The sequence below is a fragment of the Hemibagrus wyckioides genome, linkage group LG08 (genome assembly GCF_019097595.1).
Source record: "Hemibagrus wyckioides isolate EC202008001 linkage group LG08, SWU_Hwy_1.0, whole genome shotgun sequence".
NCBI lineage: Eukaryota > Metazoa > Chordata > Actinopteri > Siluriformes > Bagridae > Hemibagrus > Hemibagrus wyckioides.
Window position 1 is genome coordinate 22611655 of NC_080717.1, and position 21311 is coordinate 22632965.

A 21311-nucleotide genomic window follows, 5' to 3' on the forward strand; every position below is an offset into this window, starting at 1 on the left:
TGTGTCGAAGTGTATCATACCTCATATCACGAATCATTACCAGAAGGAGGTGCTGCTTTGCTTTAAGGCGTCGTGAAAAAATACGCGAGTTGAAATGCACTGAAATGTAAATTTGATCTGTTTTCACAGAAAGCATTTACAGCACATGGAAAATGACATTATAGGTACACCAGCGAGCCGTATATCATGTACTTGTTTTACTTGGCCTGTACCGTAATGGCCGTGATTCGTCATGTCAGGTGAGTTTATTCTCGCATGTGCTTGAACCATGTTCTATGAGATGACGTGTAAATCCTGCACAGCTTTACTGTTCTGTATTCCTCTCCATAGCTACACATTTATCACATCCAGCCTTGATGGTGTGTAGAATTATTACGCTAATTAAAAATGGGTCTTTTGTGTGATTTCATGTCATGAATCAAGTGGAAGGGTTGCCAGGTCTGTGCTCAGAAATGGTCCTGTGGATCGTTGAGAGAGAAGCGTAGTAGCCTGTACCTCTCGTCCATGGACATGCATTTATACTCCTCTATAGTTAAATGGATTTTCCTTTAAAATATATGTAACAGGCTTTTTTTTTTGTTTCCTGCAGAGAACAATGAAATGTAACTAATAAGGACTAAAATAAATTCTGAGCAGTTACAACAGCGACTTTCTCTGCCAAAATGATTCTATGGAAATGATCGTATATAATAGTAACTATAATAATAATACCTTAACTTAAATCAAGCCACTTTGTTTAACCCTTTTTACCAGTTCGTTGCTGGCATGGACATGAACTTATCAGACATTTTCAGTCAGTAGGTCTGATATAAAATGAGTCAGGACTCGGGCTTTCAGTGTGAGATGTGTAGGATAAACTTACACAGAATTTCAGTGGCTGAAGATACGCCTTCAGATTTCTAAAACATCACTTGCAGCATCTCCGAGAACAGAAATGGGTCCGATATCACCATGTACCATATATTTGGAACTTCTATTAAAATATTGCCTTTATTAGGCTAGATTAAAATACTTATAAATAGTGAGAACAGAGGGATAATCCAGTTAACTAGAGAACTACAAAATGAGCTAGATAAAGCAGATTCTTAAAGCGGCCATAAACAATGCATTCACAGCCTCACAGAATAAAACACGATAAGAGGGAAATAATCAGTGACATGAAACCTGACCAGTGACTAAATATGGGTGGATGTCATACCAGGGAGTCAACAGTGAAGCCAAAATATCTGTGGTGGCTGTCTGCACTACAATTTCTAACCCCGCCCCTTCCCAGGTTAGTTTCTATTTTAAATGTACAGCTCCATTAATCATTTTCGGGAATTGTGTTTTGTCATTCAAACAAGTTTAGCTGATATCTTCCCTAATATTTTTCCCTCTAGGATGCATTGTATAGCAGCACAATACAAAAAGATACAGTATTTTCGTTTTGTCTGTATATCCAATAGCGTTATATCCATAGACAGGTGTTATTTTACAGCAGAGGTATCCAGGTGTATCACCAAAGGTCTGGTGTGGATGTAGGTTTTCATTCCAACTGAGCAGGAACCACACCTGAGAGTTGAGCCAAGGCCAAGATCGACTGAATAAACAGGTGGAATCGGGCGGCTCCCGCTCGCTTGGAATGAAAACCTGCAACAACACCAGGTACTTCCAGATAACGTTGGACACTCCTGTTTTACGGTGTGGAGATGAAGTCTCAGTATGGTGGCCAAGTGGCTTAATTTCACTCTGTTTATTCTGATATCATTAGCTGTCTGTGTCTAATACATACAGGTCCAACTGAAAATCTGGGCATATTTGGTATAATATTGGAAATAAACAGAAGGGTGTAGAATTTTTAAATATTTATTATATTATTAAATATTTAAATAAATAAATCAATCAATCATGCACTATTTCTAGGCCCCCATGAGATGTTCACAACCCTGGACTACAGTAAAAAAAATTACTGTAAATAAAATACATTGCTTTACTGCCACCCAAACATGTCAATGAACTACTGAAAAATGTACAGCATTTTTTTACAGTCCAGGGCTGTACCACAGATGGCAGCTGCCATCCTGAATTAAATCATTGTAACCCTGTAGATATTTTTTTAGCCAATCTTTCCATGTACGAGGAACTGTAGAGCAGCTCTAAAGCCAATACACTAATGTCATTCATTTTTCACCCAGAGTCCCATGTGTGAAAACCTGGACATGCCATTGGTATTACGACAGTGACTATTAATTTACACACACACACACACACACACACACACACACACACACACACCCCCCAATACCAGTTTCAAGGGCTCTTACACACTGTTATGCCAAAAACATGTTTGAAAATAGAGAGAATTCATACACAAAGTATTTACCATAAAACATTGGTGTTTACATGAACATTTTCTAACCTTAAACATGTTCTGCAGCCCTCAGCAGGAGCCAGCGGCCTCGCTCGCTTACCAAATATGTCCCAGAGGCAACATTAAAGCTGTCTGATAAATCGAGGCTCCGGTCTTACAGACGGTATAAACTCACTGCTGCTCTGACAGAAACCTACAAATCATTAAAGATCCTCTGAATGAAACATGATGAGAGCAGAGTACGCCGGCCAAAATGTAAAATAAACTCATCCATAAGTGACTTAATAAATTAAATTAATAAATAATCCACATGCTATATGGTTCAGTTAAAAGTGGAATTAACCTTGTGTGGTGATATAATGGACAAGGTTTGTGCTTACATGCTGGAGATTATTTTTGCTCACATGATAAACTGATTTAGCTTGAAATGAGATTTTTTTTGTATGTACTACTCTCATTCATCTTCAGTAAGTGCTTTATCTTGGTTGTGGTGGACCCAGAGCGTATCCCAGGAATACAGGCAGGAATACACCCTGAATGAAGGCCAATTTAGCACCTAGAATCCACCTATTCACATGTTTTTGATGGGTGAGAGGAAACCAGAAAACCAGAACACTAGAGAACCTTGCAGATATTCATGCAAAATTCTATATAGAGAGCAAGCTGAGGACGGAAGCAGGGACCTGTGAGCTGTGAGGCAGCAACTCTACCTGCTGCACACACCATAACACACACATAATACACCTGCCTTCACAGGTGTATTCCTGCCTAATTCCCACTGGAATAAAACAGGAACAGACTCCGGTTCCTCTGTGACCCTGATTAGGATTGAGCAAATCACCAAAGTGTGTAAGTGAGAGGGAAAAAATCAAATTTTCTATCTATCTATCTATCTATCTATCTATCTATCTATCTATCTATCTATCTATCTATCTATCTATAAAAAATAAATAACCTATTTTTTACACTGAAACAAATCTTATCAAGTGAAAAATCTTGAATACAGTCAGATACGCCTATCAGCTATAACATTATGAACACTCAGAGGTGAAGTGAATAAGACTGATGATCTCCTCATCATGGCACCTGTTAGTGGGTGGGATATATTAGGCAGCAAGTGAACATTTTGTCCTCAAAGTTGATGTGTTAGAAGCAGGAAAAATGGACAAGTGTAAGGATTTGAGCAAGTTTGATGACGCGCCAAATTGTGATGGCTAGACGACTGGATCAGAGCATCTCCAAAACTGCAGCTCTTGCGGGGTGTTCCCGGTCTGCAGTGGTCAGTATCTATCAAAAGTGGTCCAAGGAAGGAACACTGGTGAACCGGAGACAGGGTCATGGGCGGCCAAGGCTCATTGATGCTCGTGGGGAGAGAAGGCTGGCCCGCGTCAGCCGATCCAACAGACGAGCTGAAATTGCTGAAGAAGTTAATGCTGGTTCTGAGAGAAAGGTGTCACAGAATACACAGTGCAGGACGGGTCAGGGCTGTTTTGACAGCAAAAGGGGGACCAGCACAATATTAGGCAGGTGGTCATAATGTTATGCCTGATCAGTGTATATCAAGTATTTCCCTGTTTTAAGGTTACAATAAACTCAAAATATAAGATTATTAAACGTATTTCTAGACATTTCTTTGACTAATTTCAAGCTACAGATAATCTTTTAATCATTTTAAGCATTTTTCTCTGACAATAGATGAAGACATTAAAAGCCTGAAATTAGTAAACACATCTAGAAACAGGTTTAATAACCTTGTATTTGTTTTATGGACATCTTGAACATAAGAAATGCTAGATATATTTGTCTATATTCAAGATATTTTCATTTGCTACGTTTTTTTTGTCTCAGTAAGAAGCACTTTTTCGAGTTTTAAGCTGGGAACAATTTGCACTCGGGTGGTCTTCTGTATCCTTCAGAGAAAAGCCACGAGAACTTCACAAGATTCATGAACATTTAGAGGAAATTTGCACATGTGGTTTTTAGGCATCTCACATGTGCATGTGTCTCATGTACTGTAAGTGTTTTAATTTTCTTACGATTTTTTCCTGAATCCCTCCCCCGACATTTTTCATGTAGTGCGTGTGTTTTGATGGGTGACATGCTACCCCCCGACACACACACACACACACACACACACATTATAAACATATTTCCACATTTTCAGGATTGCAGTCCTGCGGGTTTCATCGTTACGTTAATTTTTCCTCCATATTTCGTTTACGCGCAGCATAACCTGTTGAAATGTACTTAAACAGGGATTTCCCTCGTAATCATCTTATTCCACAAATTAACATATATAAACCAAAATGAACCTTTTGTTTTCTAACTGAATATATATGTATTTCTTTTTAAGCTGCTCTTGCAGGTTGCTTGTACACTAGTTGCTGGGCAGTGCGCACAGGCTTGCCCGGTTTTGCGCACAGGCTTTGCTTTATCCAAGGTAAGAATGAAGACGAAAGTGGAGAAGAGGAGTCTCAGGAGGAGGAGAAAGAGGAGGAGAGGTTGCTAATGGTGACGAATAACGGTATGCAGGGCAGATTTTGGGAAGGTGGGGCTTCACCAGTGCGCTTTATTTAGCGTGATTTGGGGGGAAACGCGCGGATGATCGCGTTCCTCATTAGCGCGCGGCTCTGCGTTCATCAGACTACACTTTCTCAGGTAAGAGTCTCTCACCTAGGTTTATCTGCACACTAAACATGCCCACTGCTCAACTAGCTGAATAATAATACACAGCTCTGCACTAAACTTTTTTAAAACAACACCTGCAGTGCAGAACTTAATCAGAAATAATATAAAATTCTGGATGACACACTGGGGATTCTTTGTATAGTTTGTATATTTTTTTCTTTTTAATATGCATAACACATTATAACTCAAAAAAACACTGCTATTAATGCTAATGATACAAGGATACAGTATGAGAACGAAGACTTCTTTATTCTCTAGATAAATGATATACATTAGCTGTACAAATTTCTGGCGTAATATCTCTTAGGGGAACCTCAGTTCTTGCTAGATCCGTTCCTATGAAGTTCTTTTGCAAACAAGAAACATTTGTATGATTTATAATGTTTTGCTTGCTCTGCTGATTAATTGCAACCAGTTTATTAACTTATATTCTGTGTTTTCTTTATTTTCCCCAAATTTGGTACAGTTTATGAGAATACTTCTCTAATATTTCAGTATTTCAATTACACGTACAATTCCAGCAGCAGATTTCAGATGTAGTGTGTGTAAGATACACTTGAGGATGGGTGGGATGTAGGATGCTTTAGGGTTGTCCCCTGCAGTTATAACACAAAGAGAAAAAAAGTTAGGAAGTGCTGGTTGCAGTGTGTGGCATCAGACACCAAACCTGTGTGCTCTTATATATACTGGATGTCTCTTTCAGACCAGAGCATTAAAACCCACTGAGCTGAGACTTTAAGAACCAATGTACCTTGGAACATAAATGGACTTGTGCAGTATATTTAACCCGGCAGTTCGAGTAAATAAAGTTCAGCTGCAGAAAACACCATGATTTAGCTTTCTGAGCAGCTAGCTAGTTACCTATGTAGTAAAACAGTGTTAATTAGCTAGTTATATTAACATAACTTCGCTGTTAGTTGTTACATCTCAGTGCAGAAAGAAATAATAGTCTAGCTTATTACCAGACAGTCGTCAGGTCAGTGATGGTTATTATTTGTATTCATATATTTTAGAAGCTGCCTGCAGCAATATAGATTATTAAACAGTTAGGTCACTAACTAGAGGCTCTCCTGTATAGCTGTAGCCCAGGTTTAAACCTGCTGCATTTACCCTGGTTTACTGATATTGATGGAGTTATGTTGTTTTGTCAAAGATGGTGGAAATGATTGAAAACTTGAAAATGAAGGGAAAAAATAGCCAGTAGGGATGAGGGTCATATGTTGCTTTCATTCTTTGGCTGAAAGTTTTTCTGTAAAGCTGCTGTATGAGTGTTACTCTACTGGACCCAAAATTGGACATCTCTACTCAAAGACATCTCTACATAATACACTGTTTATTTCAGTAAAATAAGATGGAAATGGTTTGCACTGGATCGCTGGGTAAGCAAAGGTAAAATATAAGAGGCAACAAATGTCAAATTAATTAATTGCTTTAATATGTCTAATGTGCTTCATCAAGTTTTTAACACCTACATGTTATTGCTAAACGGATATAAGCCTAATCAATTCAATTTCTAATAAGATTCTCATTGTGTCTGTGCGGCTCCACCATCATCAAAACAGAGAAGAGCACTTACACTCTGTACAGTGGACACAAAAAAAACAAGAAATTGTTAACAGATCATAACCGAATGGATGAATCGGCGATGACGTCCCCAGTGATGTTGAAGTCAGTCGAGGGAATAGATGGCAATGAGGCTTACGTTTCAATAAAATGTTTACCTCGAGTGGTGAGACAGAGGGTAGTTTCACATACAGTATACTTCAAATGACCCAAGCTCAGTTTGGTTAAAGTGAACCAGAAGGGGAAGCAGCTGCAAGTGATCTCAGTGCTTTTGGTGTTCACAATGAAATTAGAAATAAAAGGGGGACCGGTTTCAAAGTTGGTCCTCTTTAGAACTGATGGTGCCTCAAAGTCCTTGTTTTTGTTCACTCCAGAACTTCTTCAGCACTTACGCTGCTGTTATTCGGGGCATTTTGTCCGGGGTGCAAATGTACTTCCGCTGTAACTTATACTATATTTATCCTATACTTTTATATGACCTCGCAGTGACGTTCTGTTGTAAACTCTGTCCTTTATTATCCTTCCAATCCTTCATTTTCTTTGCAAGAACAAAATAACTCTCATGTGATAAGAAATTTTAATGCACCCCAACCCAGTACAGACATGTGAAAAGTTTTTTTTACCAGTGGCGGAAGTTATGATGGCAGCTATGTATGCCAAGCCTCGAGGTATTTCTGGCGTAAAGCGAACTGATGTGTCTTCACGTTCACATCGCACAAATCAATCAAACCACAAAAGGACCTCCTAAGGTGTTCACAGCATGATTGGTCCTTTTAGGGGAATCTGAACTCACATGGAGTATGTACACATGTACACATTATATCAGCCTGAGACTGCTTTGAGTGCTCAAAACTCCCAGAGACTGTGGGGAAGTGGTTAAGAGTCTGGGATGTTGATTAAAAGGTCCAAGCTGCTACTGTTGAGCAACCATACAAGGACCTTAACCCTCTCTGCGCTGTATCATAGCTGCACTCTCTCCCCAACTTCCTCAGCCGAAGAAAAGAATCCCACTGTGCTGTAATGTACGTGTGGCGATAATAAAGGTCTTCCTCTTGATGCTGCTGATAATCAAAGTGAGAACTTATTTCCCACTGTTTAACATTTGGCAGAATTGTTGTTTTCCTACATGGAATTAGGAACTTTTTATTCTTTTCTTTTCCTTTTTGGGGCAATGAACTTTACTACTGCTTGAGATTCATTCAAAAAGAGAAACAAATTACAGCTCAGGAAAGTCTGCAGATCTCAGAAAAATACATATAGAGTAAAATATCAAAATCTGACCACATGAAAGTGTTTCTCAGGACACCGAACATACAGCAGGTTATAACTGTACAGTAAGATCCAGTGATCTGCCCGAACTGTAACAAATCTTTAATTGTAGAAATGACATTAATCCTTTGAACAGACTGCAACCCAAAGGCATCCTTTCTACATCCAGACCAAGTTAATCTTTCATAATCATTTGGATTGGAGATGTTTAAAGTACAGGACTTCTGCATAGTGCAGCCTAATTAGAGAAGATAAAGAGCTGGCACTTTTAGCTTTCCTCAATCATGAGCTCAAAACAAGTTGAAACCATCTTCTCTTTGGGTAGGTCCATCAAGTATGCACTGAGAGGACTGCAGATGTTCTTTGAGCAATAAAAAAAAAAATCTTCTTTGAGGTTTAGTCCTTGAAACTGTTCCATTCTCGCATGCTGTTTATCATACACTAAGCAGGCGTCTTACAGTGGAAAACCTTTGGAGCTGGAGTACTGTCATGCCAAGTCAGGTCCTTTTCCTTAGATGGTATAAGCCACAAGACTGGAGGCCTTCTGCAGCACAGTGCACGAGCATGTGTCTGGCCCTGATCGATGCCTCATCTCCCAGGAGACAGGGAATGTGTTTCATCGCAATTAGACTCTCTTGCAAAAGCATCCTGGTGCATTCAGGGAAAATCTGTAAACTCTCTGCGTAAATGATCCTACATGAGATCCACACCGTGCAGTGCCAGACTTTCCTGGTCTTCCTGATTAGAAAACATGATGTCCTTCAAAAATAAAAGAGATGTTTCATGAAGCTAACAAAGCCTATAAAATATACATCAGGGACACTGTGTAGTTTAATGTAGGACTCCTGGAGAAAATGTGGATGATTTGATATGAAGCCTTGATCTACAAAGCTTCTCAGCTATACCAGAATTGTTTATGGACGTATTGATGGCGTAGAGATTAAAAGCACAAACGTATGATAAAGTTGTTCCACAGAAACACACCGATTGAGATGTAAATAGATCCAGGCAAAAACATTTAGGATGGTTTGCTTGCTTTTGAAAGCAATGTAAGGGAGCATACAAGTTTCTGGAGAGTGTTGAATATTCTGAAGGACGAAATTTTCATGTAGTAACTTAAGCATGCTCACACTGGCATCCTGAAAACTTAGATAAGAGGACAGAAATTAGTCTTAACAGTTCAAGTCCATATATGTCCATTCATACATTGTCTCTAGTGCTTATCTTGTACAGGGTCATGTGGGAACCTGGGAAATGGGGCACAAGGTGGGGGACACCCTAGACAGGGTACCAGCCAATCACAGGGCACAATCATACACACACTCACACACTACAGATGATTTAGTGATGAGAATCAGTCTACAGTGCATGTCTTTGGATTAGGGGAGAAAATCAGAGTAACCAGAGCATATAGCGCATGGGTGGTGGTGGCTAAAATGGTTAAGGCTCTGGTTTGTTGACCAGAAGTTTGGGGGTTCAAGCCCCAGCACCACCAAGTTGCCACTGGGCCCTTGAGCAAGGCCCTTAACCCTCTCTGCTCCAGGGGTGCTGTATCATGGCTGACCCTGTGCTCTGACCCCAACCTCCAAGGATGGGATATGCGAAGAAAAGAATTTCACTGTGCTGTAATGTATATGTGACAAATAAAGGCTATTTATTTATAGAGGACATGCAAACTCCACACATAGGGCAGAGGTGGAGTTTAAACCTTCAGCACCACTTAGCCATGTACTTGTATTAGTCATAATGATGTTAGCATGTTGCCACTTAGCTCTACTTGACATATAACAATGTTTCTAGCTTAGCTACAGTTGTTTTCTAAAATGTTACTAGAACCCTGGAAAGCGCTATCATTTGCGAGTGTGTGTGTGAAGCGTGCTGCAAACGAAAATGTGACAAATGATATAAAAAGCCAGTATGTGATTTTAAATTGTTTTTGATTTCTGCCTGCTTAGAAACACATGAAAAGCCGTAGGCAGTGGTGTATAAATTGAAGCAAGCCTTGGAAATATTCATCATGTCACTTCAGCGTGTGCCGTTTCAGATGAAATATTACAGGCTGGTATATTTTATGTCCTTGTGCTGTAGGCTTTGGGAGACAGAGAGCCACTGTTGAGCTTAACACTGAGCTGCACATCAATCCACTTCACCTGTAACGAGGTGGAATTTTAGGAACAGTTTAGGAATTCAACAACTTAGGATTCCTGTGGGATAAAATAAAATAGGTTTAATAACCAGAGTTAACCAGTGAAAGATATCCAGAGTCTTTATTTAGCTCTTTAGAGCCAGAGTCTATCCTGGGAACATTAGCCGTGAGGTGGGAATACAGTACATCCTGGATCTATCACAGGGTACATGAGAGATTTAGTTACTTGAACGCACAACAGCTAGGCTGTTCAGAAATTACGGCTAGCTCGCTATGTGTTTTACCGTAGCTACACTGCTGGTGTCCTCCAGAAGAAGACTCGTAGGTCATCTGTTGTTTAAAGCCACCATCACTATTGAGATTTTATCACCACATCAACTGGCCATTAGACAAGCATCTAAATACTGAATGAATAGATACATATATAGATATGAATAGAAGGCTCGCTACTTTGTTCAACCCACACTGCTAGTGTTTCTACCTCTAGGTTTTTCCCCAGGGCTATATTTCATTTTATTTTATTTTATTTAGTTAGATCTAAATCTAAATGCAGATATTGATACCAATACTTGGTAGGCTAAATAGATCCAGATACGTTGTGTTATACTCCAGCTAACCATGGATAAATGTCTTCGGCAAATAAACATACATTTAATGATCGTTAAAAAGCAAGAGCAGTGAACAGAACTGTGCATGAAACCTTTATGCATTTACAGTAAGCATGGCTTTATTTGTTTGTAAGCGAGCAAACTTGTTCATGCAAGACATGAAGGTCATCTAGTCAATGATCCAGGTGCACGTTAAATCGTGAAGCCTCTGTATAGAACCTGAGAAGTTAGGGGACAGACCCTTCTGCAAAGAATTAGGCTTTTAAAAATGGATCGCGTGCAATGCTGTCTATTCTACCTCTTCTTTATTTTCACATATTTAGTAAATGTATTGTCCAGTACTTGATATCAAAATGACCTCAGCAGCTCGCTTGCACTCTTAAGGGAAACCGACTGTGTCTGAATCACCGCCTGGCTATTATTGACTAGTGTAAACCAAACTCTGATGCAAACACACAGCAAGACAGCTCCTGGGTGTTGTGGCCTTATATGGAGGAGGAAGTCTATCTTACAAGATATGCAATACCATATCAAATGTCAAGCATTCACAGCTTTATCGCATATCTGATTAACTGCTGTTAGTTATGATCAACTACTTAAGTTATGACACGTCCCGTAGATCACTCTGATTACGTGTTGGTTCTGTAGGATCCCGTACCTATTTAGAGAGAAGATGCACTTTAATATCAGTGCGTCACAGCACATCAGTGTCTTTTACCATGTTTGGTTAGGCTTGTACACACTGGAGAGCAACAGACCGAACTAAACCCCCTCCTGACTTACTCCACTTTGCTGCATGTCATGGAGCATGAGCACTGTCATATTTTAGACCTTCTACGTGTCTCTCATGGGGAACCCCAGGAGCGGAGGAAGAGTGATTTCGTATGCTACTACGCTTATTGTTCCAAGGTCCTTTGTATACTTCAGAGGTCAAAGACGATGTAACAGGTGCTAAAAGGAGCTGATGCTAATTTCAGATAAATTTCAGTCATTGATGGATCGGGATAAGTTCCGGATCCTGACCAGAATAAATCTGTTTATCAATGAATATTAGACCCCATCATTTAACACTGGATAGCCTGCCCACAGTATCAGTTTTTGTGTGGATCAGTGCTTAATTGATCAGGTTTTTCAGAGGTCATCTAAGCATGCAGCACTTTTAATTTCCGCTCTTATGAGATCCTACAGTTACCTAATCGGAAATATATTTAACCGTCAACCTGCTCAGTCTCCTCGCCGCAGCAGACTCAGATTTGCTCCAAGTTGCTGTTTAACAGTTTATGGTAATGCGAAGAATCTTCGCTCAGGAAAGAAACCAGTGGGTTTTTCACTGAATACATTTAATCATGAACAATCAATCTGTCAGCACACGGCTTTGCGTTTAGATAAGCTGTGGATTTAACCACAGAGTGTATTCTTCTCTGTGCAAGAATTTTTTATAAACAATTTTTAAGAACAATTTTTATATAATAATGAAAACTTTATAGACAGCAGATAAGGGCAGCTCCGGATGGTGGTTTAAACCGTTCATCAGGATACACTCCCTGACCTCAGTATGACATTTCTGACTCTTGGAAAGGAGATGACTTCCTGTGCTGTTAGGATTTCTGAAATGATTTGATATAAACCTAGCCATAGTCCCGCCCCCCCCAGGACTTTGTTTAAGCAGGAGGAGGTTCATTTACACTGGGGCAGGACATTGAAGGAATGGAATTTTGACTCAAACTTTTCTGGAATTTCAAGACCACAGGAGAGAGGAGTATGGCGAGGGCAGCATGCCCAGCATCTGTAATCAGCGGCAGATGTGTAAATTAGAATATGTCTTCAGCTCGTGTCATGTGGAAATGATTTATGAGTTTGATCATACCTTGTCAGAGAGCCTAGGAAATCTAGAACAAACCCAGAACAGCTCTTTGGGTTTTTTTGTTGTTGAGAAATTAAGAAGGATTATATGACTATGATATAAAAATGGTTTTGGACATAAAACTTAAATAATTTGCATATGCAGTCTTATGGATTGCAAACTTTAAGTGGCCGTGTTGCAAGAATTAAGTCACAATTAATCCAATCTGCTTTCTTATTTATTTATTTATTTTTAAATACTAAGGCTTGAGGAGTTTTAATACATCAGTGATTTTGAGTGAAATGAAAACAGGCTTTCTCTTCTTTCTCTTTTTCCTTCTCTTCTTCTACTTCTGTTTCTTCATCTTCTTTTTCTTCTATTCTTCTTTCTCTTCTTCTTCTTCTTCTTCTTCTGTTTCTTCTTCTTCTTTCTCTTCTTCTTCTTCTTCTTCTTCTGTTTCTTCTTCTTCTTCTTCTTCTTCTTCTTCTTCTTCTTCATCCTCCTCTTGTATAGATGTACACTACTCTTTTAGGCTGCTAAATTACACTGGAGCTATCAAATCAATCTATATCCTGTATGATTATTTTTCCAATGACCAAATCCTCCAAAGATTCAGTGAGTAAATGTGTTGCAAAATCATTTTTGCATGTACTTTATTATCAAGCAAGCCATTTGAAATTAGGGAGGACCTTAATCTTTCATCGCCTCATAATTATAGCCTTTATAAGTAGCCTTTATTTTCACATATACTGAACATTACAGCATCTTTCCTCACATATCCCATCCTTGGAGGATTAGGGTCAAAATGCAGGGTCAGCCATGATGCAGTAACCTTGGGTGGGTGGGGGGGGGCGATCTTCCAATCAACAATGCCGGGGCTTGAACTCCAATTTTATGATCAACAACCCAGAGCTTTAACCACCCCAATTAAACTCTGTGAGAGTTCCACTGTGAATTTCTGTATATTCTACTGTTTTAAGGTAACAACTAAATTTCATTACTTCTGCCTGTGAGCTATGTATCCTACACACATTGATTAAAAGATCACATCCCTCTCTCTTCCCCTGTGGACAAACATTCTGTGCAGAAATAACAGCTTTTTAAAGGATGGTTCATCAGGTCAGGAAGGCAGAATAGCTTGACTTGTGCACACATGGACACTCTTCAGAGCAGAGTCGCCGAGTCAGAACTGTTTTCTGGAAGTCAAACAGACTCAAGCTTCCTGTGTGGGAAACCGAACGATGTGTCAGTCAAATTAGCTTGTAGCTCCAGCGTCCTACACGCCACCTCAGACTGAACCGCTCTCACGCACATGCAGTTCCTTTCATGGTGGAGGATGAAGGTGAAGGATGAAAGCTGTTAGAATGTTCTAGAGGATTCTCCAGTCAGCTGCAGTTAGGTGTTTTAGATGGAATTAGGAGGAGAATATGTTAATAACAGTATATTTCTATCAAATACTTTAGTACTGTTTTATTCAGTGTTCTTTTTCACCATATGCAAATAGATAATGGTAAATTAAATAATGGGGGTAAATATATATATATATATATATATATATATAAATTAAATTAATTAGTAGAAGCTTTTGTAATATTGATGCTGTTGCTGTTTGCTGTTGTTAACAAAACCCCAGAATCTATACCCTGATACATAGTTTCACACTTTCCCCCTATTTAGTCACTGGTTTGTTACCTGGTTGTGTTCACCTGTTCTGTCTGAGCCTTGGACTCTTGGCCAGAGGTTAGAACTTCTGACCTCATATCAACATGACACACTTCTGTTATGCCTCCCAGCTGCCCATGCCAATTTGATGTTTTTAAGTATTATAATGCGATATGTTTTTTTTTTTAACCATCACTACAACCCCTACCCTGTCCTGGATGTGAGAGTCTGAGTTAGTGAGTGTGTGTTCCTGAATGCGGTGGAGACTGAGCCTGAGGTTTAGAGATTCTTCCTTATTTTAAATCACTGATTCGGTTTCTTTAAGTTGTAATGAAGAGGAATTCAAGAGCAAGAGCCTTAGAGGAATAAAACACAGTCCTTATGTTACGGACATCAAATCCAACACTAGAGTTCAAAACTAATTTGGCTTTTGTCATGAATTTTAGGTTTTCAGCAATGTTTTTCAATCTCCCAGATCCTGACACAAAGGTGATAGTGATAGAAAAATATCAGAAAGTATCAAGGGGAAGGTGTATGAGACGGTGGTGAGACCGGCCATGCTGTATGGTTTAGAGACACTGAGGAAGAGCTGGAGATAGCAGAGCTGAAGATGTTGAGGTTCTCTTTGGGAGTGACACGGTTGGACAGGATTAGGAATGAGTACATCAGAGGGACAGCTCATGTTGGACGTTTGGGGGACAAAGTTAGGGAGGACAGATTAAGATGGTTTGGACATGTTCAGAGGAGGGAGAGTGAGTATATTGGTAGGAGAATGTTGGACATGGAGCTGCCAGGCAGGAGGCAAAGAGGAAGGCCAAAGAGGAGGTATATGGATGTAATAAATGAGGATATGAAGCTAGCGGGTGTTGAGGATGCAGAAGATAGGGATAGGTGGAGAGAGATGATTCGCTGTGGAGACCCCTGAAGGGAAAAGCTGAAAGAAGAAGAAGAAGATCCTGACACAATGGTAGCAGCTATAAATTGTACTCTACTGTCTTGTTTATGTGCACTGAGAACTCAAAGATTGCAAAACTATGGCTTATCATGTGTTCCTGAGAATGGGGGAAACTCAAACACAAGAAAAAAATTCTTAAGGCAAATTAGTTGTTTATCTTTGAGGGTGAATCAGGGGACTATCTACTGAGATCTGCATCATCAGCATCTCTACAGTTCTACCTTTAACAATATGCAAAGAAAATAATTCTTGTAATGTACGATAGTTTATATGTGACAAAATCTTCTTCTTCTTCCTCTTCTTCTTCTTCTTCTTCTCCTTCTGCTTCATTCTATTTGTGTTTAAATCTCTCACAGGTGCAGACCTGTTCCTATGTCAAATCCAAACACGAAGCTTAAATGAACTGATTTTGCGGCTGACGATGCACCCGTGTGTTTTAACATGTTCACATTTTCCCCCTTATACATCAGGACGTTAATGTTCAGATCACAGAGCCGAAAGCTTTCCTATTGAAACCACAAAGCACACAATTCCATTAGCATATATCTGGTTTTGGTTTAGCTTAATTTTGGTTGAATTACCATTGATTATTTCGGGGAATGTAAGCAAATTACCCTACTGTTTAGCTGAAGTGTCCCTGCAGCTGAACTGTACGTTTCCTCGAGCTCTCAAGCCAAGAGAGTATGTTCTGCGATGTAAAAATAAAGCGCAGGAACCTCAAGCTGTAAACACAAAATCACATGCACTTGGGGATTTATTTTTATTAGAATTTCTTAGCCAGAATGTCTGGAAGTGGCATGTTTTTGATGGGATCTCTTATTCCTTCCTTGGCCGACCCAGAAAGAAGTCAAATAATGCATTTCCCGTGCCATGTGTTTTGCGTTCTGCCATTTCTGGAAGGCCATACTGTCCTATAGGTCTTACTTATTCTCAGAGAAACCCTAAAAAAACGACCTTAAAGCTGATCCCAGCTTGCAGGAAACAGCATTCACTCATTTGACAGCAGTCCTGAGGGGCCTTCACACTGTACCGATCGGGTTTCTGATGAGATTTCACAACATTTCAGCTCATGAATTTGCTTAGAAACGAGCTGCTGTGTTGAATCAGCAAGCTTTTCTCTCTCTTCTCTAAGATCCTTCCTTCTTCAGGGTTACCTAGTGCAGGGAATATTTCATCTGAAAAACAAAATAAAGGTGGAGCTATAAGACGATGATGTTTATGTGTGTAGAAAGAGTATAGGAGAGTTCAGGAAAGAACGTCTTATGCTAGTTCTTGCATCATGACGCTCATTTGCATTTCTTTAAATTAGGGTTTTAATGTGCTGCTAATGGCTTTAAAGGCGATTGTATGTATAATGCACTGTCTGTCATTCTGAAGAATCTAATATTACAGATTGATAGAGCTTATAAATACATATTCACCTTAAGAATTGAAATTTTGCATCATGCTAAGTTGTGCGTACGTCCGGAAGCCGTTCAAAACTTGTTTCGCGTCAGTGGAAAGCCAAGCGAACCCAACCGAAACGACTTTACAAATTATTTTCAGTCAGTGAAAGCTGTTTTGAGTCAACCCATGATACCAACGTTGCCTTCAGCATGCGTTCTAAAGCTAGGTGGATTTTTTTGTTGACAGATTGGTGGCATGGGTGGTCTGTTTTATTTTTAGCCCAAGCTTGGTGGCACGACTTCCTGTGAGGACCCTTGACATAGAATGCTTGGCTTGGGTCAGTTCTTTGTAAGCAGCCATACAGTTTACATACGCTTCGTATTGGGAATATTGGTCATATTTTTCTGGCGGCTGGAACAGATTATCTGCATTTACCTTATTTCTTATGGGAAAAATCGTTTCCAGAACGAAATTAATTTGTATGCTGAGGTTCCACTGTATATCAAAATCAACAAGCTGACACAGCTTTCTGTTTTATGTGGCAAAAACATATTGTTTTTATTGTTTCTTTCTGCTATATTATTATTAGTAGTAGTAGTAATATTAATAGTGTTGGTAATAGTAGGGGAAACTTTTATTCCCTTTTAGTGCTTTATTATTACAATAAATATATTAATATTCTCTATATATTATTGAGTTATTACATTTACATTGTGATTCTGTTATTGTTGTTGCCGTTGCTCTTTAACAAATACAATAAACCGATCAAAGAAAGGTAGAATACACTGAGGAAGAAGGAAGGTGTAGAGAAAGCTGACTGGATGTGTAGGAGCAATGCAGTAATTGCCTTTTCTGGTAGCTGTCAAAGAGGGAAAAAGTGACCAGGGATGGGATTGTGTTGGACAGCGTGGACATAATGCAGACAGTCCGAAAGATTCTAATAGTCTCAGATGAGATTTTCATGTACTTTAATAACCCCTGTGCTGTCTTTTCTGTCTCCCAGTGACAGGAGACACGAGAGGATTTCCCACACCGGACACCATGGATGAGGACTTTGAACGCCGCAGGGAGCTCCGGAGACAAAAACGAGAAGAGATGCAAAAAGAAGTGGAAAAGTAAAGCACATGCATGCACACACACACACACACACACACACATACAGGCTCATTCTTTCACATTCATGTATACTTTCATATGTAAGGAACAAAGCACTTTGGGGATGTAAGTAGCGGGTGGTGTGATGAAGCACAAGCAGGAGCATGGCAGTTTAGTGGTTAGTATGTTTGCCTCTGGGGTTGGGGATTCGAGTCCCACCTCCATCCTGTGTGAGCAGAGTTTGTGTACTTTAGGTTTCTTCCAGCTACACCAATTTCCTCTCCTAGTCCAAAGACATGCATTGGAAAGCTCTTGCTTGTCCATAGTGTGTGTAAGTGTGTGTGATTTTGCCCTGTGATGGCTTCGTACCTGGGTGTTTCCCCGCTTTGTGCCCCTAGTATCCTGGGATAGTCTCCAGGTTCCACATCCACCACAACTATCAATAGTTCACTCACCTAATATCAGTTACTGTATCTTCATACTATTAGGTGTCAGCGCATTTAAAACTCCACTGTTAAAGTTCAATATATCAAGTAAGTGAGCAGATTTTAAAACTTTGTACCAAAGTTTTGACATCTGCTTTTGTACCAATCATTTATTTATGTTTTTAGGTTGTTTTGCTTGTTAAATATTTAAAATAATGTTTTTTATTCTAATCGACATCAGATTATAGAACCTTTTCACATGATCATATGATGAGGAAGGTTTTCTGAACTTGTTTTCATTATAAGATTATAGAATTAATTTCTTTATACCAAAATATGGTTCTAATACATTGAGTATTGCAATATGATATTTTTATTATTTACGACACCCTTATGTTCTATTTCTTTTTTACTGTTCTCTCTATACCATTCTCCCTATCTCTCTCTCTGTCTCTCTTTCTCTCTCTCTCTCTCTCTCTCACTCTCTCACTGTCTCTCAGTTTGACTTTAAAGCCAAGTTGGAAAGGCCCTGTGTTTCCCAATCTAAACAGCAGTCTCTCAGCTAGCTTCTCTATTCCTTATAAAGCTTGTAGTATCTGTAAATCTTCCTCTGTCTCTCTGCTGAAGTATTTACAGTCCAGTAGTAGCTATAATATTTAACTATAAGCAACAAAAAAATAAAAATTAAAAGCAGCAGCTCTGTAATGGAATGGCGCATTACACAATGTTGATTTTGTCAGGTATTAAATTTTACATAACATTATACATTAAACTCATTGGAAATTTCTGAGCCAGTCAGACATTTTGACCTCAGCAGTGGTTTTAGGGGAGGTATTTGTGGCACGTCGAGTGACAGACAGTGAGTGTGTATTTTCTCTGGTATTAATTAAATCAGATCAGAGCCAAGCCTGTCAGTGCTCATTTGTGTTTCTTCCATTTCGGTGGAAAATTATAGATGGACAAATTACTTGACCATTTCTTGCATGTTTGTTATAATCTAATTAGGACAAACTCTGAAGAGCAAACATTCTGAATGTTTTGTTTTTTTTATAGCCTGTTTACTGTGTGAGTCGATTTGCTTAATGTTAGCTAAAATGGTTCTCTAATCATTCTGGGCCGGTTCCATCCTCCTACAAATCCCACAATCCAGCTGGCCTTATAAGGTCTGGCAGGCAGTTGTGTACGGTTGAGGGTGACAGATACTCTCACGCAGCATATCAACGTGTTTCGTGTCTGGAGGGTGAAAAAACGTCTGCATCTAAGGGTGCATGTGTTTTTATAATTATGCAAAGGCCTAGGGAAACCCATTACATCACCAGTTTCTTACATTTTCTACTATATGTTAGCTTGAAAACTTTCCTGAGCTGGAATATATTTCTCTTCTGCATCATAAACATGGCATTTAGCAGAGGCCCTTATCCAGAGTGACTTGCAATTTATGTCATATTTGACAGAATGGAGCCATTAAGGCGTAAGGGCCTTGCTCAGGGGTCCAGCATGCTTGTCCTGCAGTTCAAACTCACAACCTTCCAATCAGTAGTCCAATGCCTTAACCACTAAGCTACCATGAACTGATATTGATTATCAGCATCATCCACAGTATGAATCTGGTTCTGGTTGCTACATTTCTTTTAATTAATATGTTTTTATTTGTTCATGTATAAATTATGAAACTGTCTACCCTATCATGCTTCTTTGTTTTGATGATGATGATGATGATGATGATGATGACTGCACAGTAACATCATGGACATTTTGAAAAATGCCTCCTCATACAGCATGGATATAAAGTAGCTTCCTCTGCAGAATGAAGGACATACTGTTTGTATGATCCTACAATCCATGCCAAAATTTATTTAACAGATATAAGCCTGGGTGGCAAAGTAAAGGAAAAACAGCTGTTTCCTCTGTTATGCTGTGTGAGGAATTTTCTGGCCCGGTTTTGTCTCTATTGGTCTTTTCAGACGGAAGAGTCACTGCAAGTCAATACGAAGCTCTTCTGTGTGATCGCTTTAATCCTATAATGAACCTTTTAACCTGTAATGAAACTCTCCTGATGGGAGTGGTCTTTTATAGGATGACTCCGCCCCCGCCCCCCCTTCCTATGGGCTCAAAGGCTCACTAAAAGTATTCATTAAAAAATTATGAAAAGTTTTATGCTCTGGCCTTCACACCACTCGATTTCGACACCTGACTGACATTTTGGAGTGAAGTGTGGAGAGTTTAAAGAGGTCAAATAATGGAATTTGCTCCTGTTTTGTCGTGTCCATGTTGAGCATTGAATTCCTTTGTCATGTCACTATCACGATGCCTCATTAATGTCTCATATTAAAGCAGACACTCAGACCTTTAAGAATGTTTCACAAAAGCTTATTTTCTCCTCAAATGTTTCTATCTGCAAAATAAAAGCTGATATCAAACCCAATTCTGCTCTCGGAGATGCCTTAAGTGCTTGTTCAGAAGAATCTAACGTCTGAAGGCGTTTTCTTCAACCGCTAAAATTCTTTGTAAGTTTATCCCAGCAGAAGGAAAAACACACGTCTCACACTGAAAGCCAACAGAGTCCTGACTCATTTTATATCAGACTTAAAATAATTAATTTGTTTATACTGAGAAAAATTTTTTTGCATTTTGCTTTCTGCGGGCACAGTGGAACACCATTGTATTGGTAAAAAGGGTTAACTGTGGTGGTTCATCGCCTTACTAAGAGAATTTATTTTGGCTTTTTAGTTAATTTTCTAGCCTAGGACCTCATGCTCTCACCACTGAGTGTTCCCAGTACAGAAAACCAACCCAGTCAGTCTAAATCCCTGTCCCGAACCTGCTTAGAAACAGGGGGAGTGTGTCAGGAAGGGCATCTTGGTGTGAACTTTGATGGCCAAATCTAATATGCAAATCACTGTAGCAACCCCTAACTGGAGCGACCGTAAGAAAAAGGAAGCGATCAAATGCACTACTCAATAATTCTGAAGCGTTTGTCATTCAACCTCATTTGTTCTGAGGTCAAAGCATGGTTCCAATCTTCCCTCATGTCTGTAAATCAAGCAGTGCGCTACAGGAACCGTTTCATTACAGAAATACCTTTGCAAGAAAGCAAACATCCAAGTTAATTATAACTACGTTATTCAAAGCAAATAAATAATGTCGGCAATATGTGGATAGCTGACATGTAGCTTGAAAAAATAAAACAACACGTGATATTAATTACATTGTGGAACATTGCCCAGGTTAACCAAATTATGAGTTATGTTTCATGGAGCATATCCAAGTCACTTCTCCGCCCGAGTAATGCACCATGGAGGAAGAAAGCTACGATTATTC

At 39.4% G+C, this 21311-nt stretch overlaps 1 protein-coding gene across 2 annotated transcripts in view; it reads left to right on the plus strand.

The window, feature by feature from the left end:
* Positions 1-4852: 4852 nt before the first annotated feature.
* Positions 4853-21311, plus strand: part of cald1b (caldesmon 1b) — a 31944-nt gene continuing 15485 nt past the window's right edge. For both annotated transcript variants that reach the window (XR_009205295.1, XM_058396656.1), the window contains exons 1-2: positions 4853-5008; positions 17474-17585. Coding sequence is in view for 1 of the 2 variants with exons in the window: in XM_058396656.1 (XP_058252639.1) it covers positions 17512-17585 (74 nt within the window). In the remaining variant the exon portion in view is untranslated. The remainder of the gene's footprint in view (positions 5009-17473; positions 17586-21311) is intronic.